Source organism: Otolemur garnettii, unplaced genomic scaffold, assembly GCF_000181295.1.
Source record: "Otolemur garnettii isolate 467f Iridium unplaced genomic scaffold, OtoGar3 scaffold00048, whole genome shotgun sequence".
NCBI classification, from domain to species: Eukaryota; Metazoa; Chordata; class Mammalia; order Primates; family Galagidae; genus Otolemur; species Otolemur garnettii.
This window is the reverse complement of record NW_003852443.1, coordinates 8,927,814-8,935,242: the sequence shown is the minus strand read 5'-3', so window position 1 is coordinate 8,935,242 and position 7,429 is coordinate 8,927,814. Positions and strand designations below refer to the sequence as shown.

The window sequence follows — 7,429 nt, the reverse complement described above, 5'->3', positions numbered from 1 at the left end:
GTCCTCTCATGGCACACTAGGATACTGGTTGAAAATCACTGGTCTAGTGGATAAAAGTTTGAAATTAATGACTAATGTGAAATATTAAATGTGTTTTCTCTTTTAATTTGTTACCCAAGCTTGTTATCTTAGTAGTGTTTTGATATATTTATGATAAATGAGATTAACATATAATAAGATGTAATATACACATATACTGGTCTATCAATAGTTACCTATCAGTTTGGCTAATTTTATATATTTTTAGTAGTTCATTTGAAGGGTTTTAACATTTTGTTCTTTAATTCCAGTGGGTTGGCAGCTGGAGAAGATAATGGACAGAGAGGTTATTTACTGACCTATGTCATTGCATATATTCGAGTAAGTTATTTCCCTTATCACTTAATTTATATTGCAAATAAGACTTTTTCTTAACTTTGAATAAAATTATCTTTTTTGTTTTCTTAAATTTTAAGCTACTGTAAGTTAGCACATTATTTTACATGAACTCTGGATTAAATTCAAACCTTCTGTGGGTGCTTTTGAGGAACTTAAAGATGATTTAATGTCTTTGTGCTGTTTAAAAGGAATGGAGGCTTTCTTTGTTTAGAACTGAGCATGCCATTCCTATGGTACTTGGTTAGAATCAAGCTGTTTTAATAGCAATATTCCTCACTTGATTCATAATCTGTTTTAAAGATATATAAATCTTTAACTGTGTCCTATTTAACGTGATTCCAAGTAGTTATTGGTTCATTGGTGATGATTAGAGTTAAGGAACTAATTTATGTGTATTTGAGCACTAAAATTTTTCTAATTCTAGATTTTCTGAGAAATCCATTATTCTTATTAATCTCAATTATGCTATACTTAACCAGTGGCAAAATTGTTCTTTTGAAATTTCAGTTTTTCATTTTTATTCATTTAGTTTTGCTTTTCTAGTTTGGTTGTAACAAAATCAGGTTTCTTAAATGTTTTCTGCTTTTTGCTGGGGTTACTTTTTAAAAATTTCACCTTTTATATACTTTAAATGAAGTTATTCTAAAAGGTCATTTTTTTCAGATATCTTGGGAATTTGGCTTCCCCAAACACTAAAATTTCCCTTTTTTCATCATTACATTAAAACATTTTAAAATTAAATCATAGTAGATGTATGTATTTTCAGACTATGTGATATTTTGATACATTCATACATGTAATGTAAAAAGATCAAAATTGGGATAATTGGGATATCCATCCCCGGTAAATACTAACTTTTCTAATTTTTCATGTGGAAATTGTTTTAAAGGAAATTCTTAGATAAACTTACAACATTTTATTTCTCTAAGAAAGCTTGAGTTAATGTGTTCTCATTTTAGAGATAATTTAATCTTACTAAGATCTAAATTTTAAATGGTAGTGAGTTTGAAACAGGTAATCCTTCCCCTCTTGTGATGCTGACAAGGAAATGTGTATTTATTGCCTGTTAGAAATTCTGCTTAAGAGCTGTACCCATTGTGAAGAGTAATAGGTAGTTTTAGCTCTTACAAATAACGTCTGCCTCTGCAGACTGTCAGTGCTCCAGGTTCTCCCCACAGTAAGCATTTGAGTAGACATAAAGTTTTGTTTATTAGGCATTTTCTCTGATGATATTGACCATTTTCCCATAATAGCTGAATTCAGAATTCTAGAAAAAAATGAAATATAACTGTAACAAGTACACCAGAGACACGATTTGGAATAAGTTTCTTTATTTTTAAGATTTCTGTTAATGTTAAAGCTTAGTTAAAAGCAAGTTAGAGCTTTGTTTCCCCAGGATTGTTTTATCTTTAAAAAATTTTCCAATGATTGATACCATTCTCACCAATTATATTCCAGTTTTAGTAAAACAGTTGTGCTCTGGGTAAAGAAATTAAGTATTATAAGTTATTTGTAATTGATGATTATGTATAATTACTATGTTTTGTGAATAGAAAATAATTTTCTACCAGAAGTGCCTCCAGATGTTTTGGGTATTTTCTCACTTCAAAAAGAGGAACTCTATTTTTGAAAAAATTTTTTAAAGATAGTTGATTTTAAGGGAAATATCTTCTCTTCTTTCTGTTCACCCCATATTCTCCTGCTCCTTCAATCTTGATGACTGTTTTTGATGTTGATTAATTTGCTATTTACACCAAAAAACAGGACTCTGCTAGTATTCTCTATGTATACATACTGTTCTTATATAGAGACTTCATTCCCTGAAGAAGCAGAACTTTTGCCTTTGCCCTGCATCAGGCACTCTGCCTGTTTCCAAAGATACAGAGGGGTATAAGACAGGCAAGCTTCCTCTGCTCAGGGAAGTTGTAGCTCACTCTTACAACTTTCCAGGGCTCTTTTGGTATGAATAATGAAGAGCAGTCAAAGTTAAATTAGAAACAAGCAGTACTGACAGTGAATATGGAATACTAACAGTATTATTGCTTCTTTGACATCTGTTATGGTTTCTTGATTTTTCTGTGTGTATCTTCACAGGACTTGGGTTTGGAATACTATGTATTAGGAGAATCTTTTGAGACCTCTGCTCCTTGGGACAGGTAAAATATAATGCCTGATAGTATTCATATATGAATTGCTTAATGTAATGTTTGTGTGTTGATGTATAAACCATATTTTCAAGCCTTTTTTTTGTTTGTTTGAGGCAAATTGTCTACCATCCAAAGTACAATGGTATTTTTGAAGTTTACATTTTGAAGAATTTTATTGAACACAGAATGTTACCATGTGGTTTTACTTAGCTGTTAACTTAAATTCTTGAATGATTAATATATTTAATCTCTAAAAAATTTTCCCAATTATAAAACCAGTTGACCTTGTTTTGTAATGCATCATTTATGTTTTGATAATGGTATGTGTGTTACTAACTAAGAACTTACATTTAAGTGATTTCTGAAAGAAACCTGATTTAACAAATTAAATGCAAATTTTTTTTTTTTTTTTTTAAGAGATAGAGTCTCATTTTGTTGCCCTCGGTAGAGTGCTGTGGTATCACACAGCTCACAGCAACCTCCAATTCCTGACCTTAAGCGATTCTCTTGCCTCAGCCTCCCAATTAGCTGGGACTATGGGCGCCCGCCACAATGCCCGGCTAGTTTTTGGTTGCCCTTCAGCTGGGGCTGGGTTTGAACCCGCTACCCTTGGTATATGGGTCCAGTGCCCTACCCACTGAGCCACAGGTGGTGCCCTAAATACGATTTTTATTTTTAAACTTAAGCCAGTTTCTGATACTGGAGCATATTATAAGAGTGGCCCAAATAAGATTAATGGCAATAAATTTTAGAAGGGTTTTATCATTGGAAATACACCGCACATACACATGCACATGCTCAAATGTTGGTTAGAAAATTAATAAAAACTAATTAGGAAATGTTAAATAATGTATTAAAAATACCCTTGTGAATTTTTAATCATTCAGTAATAAAAACATTTTCAATAGACATTGACTACCCCTTATCAGAAATGGTTGAGGCCAAAATGGTTTTGGATTTTGGAATATTGGCATTATGTATGTACCTGTTGAGCAACTGAAATCTGAAAATCCAAAATCTAAAATGCTCCAGTGAACATATCCTTTGAGTGACATGTTGGCTTTCAAAAACTTTTCAGATTTTGGAGCATTTCAGAGTGTGGGATTCTCAACCTGTATGTTTTTATTTTCTTCTAGTATGCCTACATTTTACTTTTTCTTTACAAAATATTAAAAAAACTATGAAAAAATATATAGGGTATAATAAATCCCCACAAATTCACCTCTTAGATATTGGACATCTTAATTGTTCTCTTTTGACCTCTCCCCCTCCCTGAAAACCTTTTAGTTTTCTACATGAAGTCTTCATCTGTTGGGAGTTATATGACTTTGGGTGCATTGATCGTCATGCATCATACACTGTTAGATAGTAACCTAATTTATAGTTTCACTCTGTTATTCACAATTTTTTTTCTTTTCTCATTTTTTAAATCGGCTTTCTCAGGTTGAAATGTTATTTATAGTTTTTGATGCTAAATTTTAACAAGGGGAAAAAAACATGTAAATGAAAAGAATTACCAATGCATCAACATCTGATACTTTTGCAGAGCAGAAATAGTTTGGCAGCTGTTCATAGTTCTCTCAAAGACCATTTTATTCTTTAATACCTTTCCTTCCGTATATAAATTAATTTGGCCTGTCATGCAGATGACCACAGACTAGTTGGCTTGTTCTTAATGAGCACCATTTTGTAAAATTAGAATTTATAAAACTTTCAGATACTGTATTCTTAAAAATAAAAACTTTGATATGCGAATAAAACACTAAAATCTGATTTCTATTTTAATCATATATTTCTTATTTTTACTGGAAAAACAGGTGAATATGTTTCATAAAGCATGATCTGCTTAAATGTTACTGTTTTGATCAAATTAGTTCCTACACAGTTAATTCAACCTGAGACTAAAGATAGACCTCTTGAGTCTCTCTGGTACCATTTTAGTTCTCATGATGCTAAACAGACCAATGTTTTAAACACAGAACCAGTGTCCGTATGTGGCCAAGATATTTATTGGGAGTGATATGGTTTATATATGCCTTAAGAATTTCATTTTCCAAATGAAGCAGAATTCATAGTTATGATATAATATAGCTTGCATTCAAAAATAAAGGAATTAAAAAAACAAAACTAGATGATTAAAAATAGATTAATATGCTTAAATATTGTCCATCTCTTTTCCCTTTTAAGGGTTATTGCTATTTCCTCACCTGTCTGTTTTCACTGAGTTTTCATATCAAACAGTCTAGCATAGCACACTAACACTGTGCACACAGTTTTTGTTTAATAAGCCTTTGTCACGTTGGATTTCAACTTGAGATAGGCTTATGTAACCTCATGATTTTTAATTGAATTATTTTTACATTAAGTAAAACTATTTGGACATGGATAAAGATTGGTATTCATGTAACCTAGAATTGAATTTTCATTAACTTGTTTTTTATAGCTCTTAAAATTTTGGAATTAAATTTATTTTAAAATTGAGGTTTTCCATGTGTAGGAAACTGCATTCAGGAGATTTGAATATTCTCTTCTGACTTCTGTTTTCCTTATGGCAAAAAAGAGCTTCATTGACTTTCCATTAGGAATGGAGGGCTCAGTTTGAATGATTTAGGCCCTTGTCAGTTTTGAAAGGAATAACTATGATAGCTTTAGTTAAAAGAATTTTGGAGTTGAAATATGTAAGATTAACCTGCATTTATTAGAATTTGTGTGCTTCTCATTTGAAAACTTAATATTGTATTCATTTATCTTTTTTTAGGGTTGTAGATCTCTGTAGAAATGTAAAAGAAAGAATAACAAGGGAATGCAAAGAGAAGGGTGTTCAGTTTGCTCCTCTTGCGACATGCAGGTGAGGTTTTTTAATTGTTATACTCTATATTCTGAAAAAACTTTTCTTTTTTTTAATCGATGGGGAAAATATAATTTGCCAGCTTAGGAAAAGCTTCCGCTTATTCCCCTTGGCAGGCTTTCTTAAACTTCCCTTCCCACCTTGTTAGGACTGTAGTGCTAGTATTTGAGCCCTGTAACAGTAGGATGCCCTTCAGTGAATAAGACTTCTATCCTGTTGGGGCAGCATGCATTGAAGAGCCAAGTGTCCAAGCTCCTGGAAGTAGAGGATGACTCCTTCCTTTACTAAAACTATAAATTGTGTAGTCAAGAAGCTATAAACTATCTGCATAGTCAACATAGCTCTTTCTTTATCAGAGAAGAAACAGCTTTCACCATATTGTTAATTAAATGAATGGGAGTAGAATGAAGGAATATGAGGAACAAAAGACCCAAGTGAGGACTAAGCCAGTGCTTTCCAATAGATCTTTCTTCAATAATGAAAATATTCTATATCTAGACTGTCCAGTGTGGTAACCATAAGCCTCATGGGGCTACTGAGCAATTGAATGTGGCTAGTGCGACTGTGGAACTGAATTTTTAATTTTCTTTCCTAATTAATTTAAATTTACAAATGCCACATGTTGTATAATCCGTATTGGACATGTTCCGTAGCAGATAGTGAGCACGTGGTTAGCTGGTGATCTTGTCGTTTTTGTATAAAGCAGCAGTCCAAAAGGGGGTTTTCTTGAGAAGGGGGACTTTGTATACAATATTTTGATATTTTCTGTGTAAACACATTGAATTTAACATTTGACTTCTCAAAAAAGTTATAGAATTTGAATGGAAAATAAATGGAAATTAGAACAGATTACAAAAATGGGAACCTTAAATGTAGCAATCTGGCACTTTAAAATTTATTGAACATTTTATGTTGTATAGCTGCTTTGTTTTTTTTCTGTGTGTATGTGTTGTATATGGTTTTTACAAAGATATCTGCAATATTATAGAAACAACTTACTATGTAAACATGAGTAAAAGGTAATTTTGGAAATAATGTAATATCTCCATTATTAAGTACACCTGATGCTAGTCTTCTGGAATAAGTTATGTTTTAGCATAATAGTATTCTCTATATATTTCTGTTCATGCTGCTTGTTCTTCTGATATGTGTATATCTGGAATTACTTAATCTCAGCTCAGGAAGCAGACCTTGACCAGCCTCTGCCCCTCAACCTTGTTCCATAGCAACGTTATGCCTACTTTTTAAGTTTTGTATTGTTAAGAGTGCACGTGTCTAAAGACTGAAGGTGCTGTTTTGCTATTTATTAGTCATTTAATCTCTTCAAGTTCTAATTTTATCGTCAATAAAATAGTGGTGATAGCATGTCTTGATGGGACTGTTATAAGAATGCAATGAAAGCAAATGAAAAACTTAAGGCTCTGTAGAGCTATGTAAATGCTATAGTAATTATTGTGATGTAATTAAATTAAGCTTGAGGTAGACAGTTCCCACTAGTATTAGTAAGTAAAATTTGGATATTTGTTTTTTCTCCCCAGTGACAAATCTTCCTTAAGGCATCCAGCTGTTAAGCCTGCTTGTTCTTCATAGCATGATAATTTACATACATTTGTTTTGCAAGACTAGAAATATTTCTGTCTCTTTAAACTGCTATTTCTACTGTGGTTTTTTTTTTTTTTCTTTTTTTCTCTGTCTTTCTTGTGTTCTTATCTTGTACTTCTCTACTACTGTATTGTGTTTCTTAGTTCTACCTACTGCTGCTATTGGAAGAGATGTCTTTGAGAGTTTGCTAAATTCAGCAGGGTAAGAAAGTAAAATGCTAGGCTGAGTGCACAAGCTCACACCTGCAATCCTAGCACTGTGGGAGATGGAGGTGGGTGGACTGCTTGTGCTCACAGGTTCCAGACCAGCCTGAGCAAGAGCCAGACCCCATCTCTACTAAAAATAGAAAAAACTGAGGCAAGAGAATCTGCTGAGCCTAAGAGTTGGAGGTTGCTGTGAGCTATGCAGACGCCATGGCACTCTATCCAGGGTGACGGCTTAAGACTCTGTCTCA

At 32.7% G+C, this 7,429-nt stretch overlaps 1 protein-coding gene across 1 annotated transcript in view; it reads left to right on the top strand.

Annotated features, from left to right (window-relative positions):
* Window positions 1-7,429, top strand: part of AGPS (alkylglycerone phosphate synthase) — a 119,114-nt gene that overhangs the window by 84,867 nt on the left and 26,818 nt on the right. The window contains exons 15-17 of the mRNA XM_012806180.2: window positions 291-360; window positions 2,473-2,534; window positions 5,284-5,373. Of these exons, the coding sequence (XP_012661634.1) occupies window positions 291-360; window positions 2,473-2,534; window positions 5,284-5,373 (222 nt within the window). The remainder of the gene's footprint in view (window positions 1-290; window positions 361-2,472; window positions 2,535-5,283; window positions 5,374-7,429) is intronic.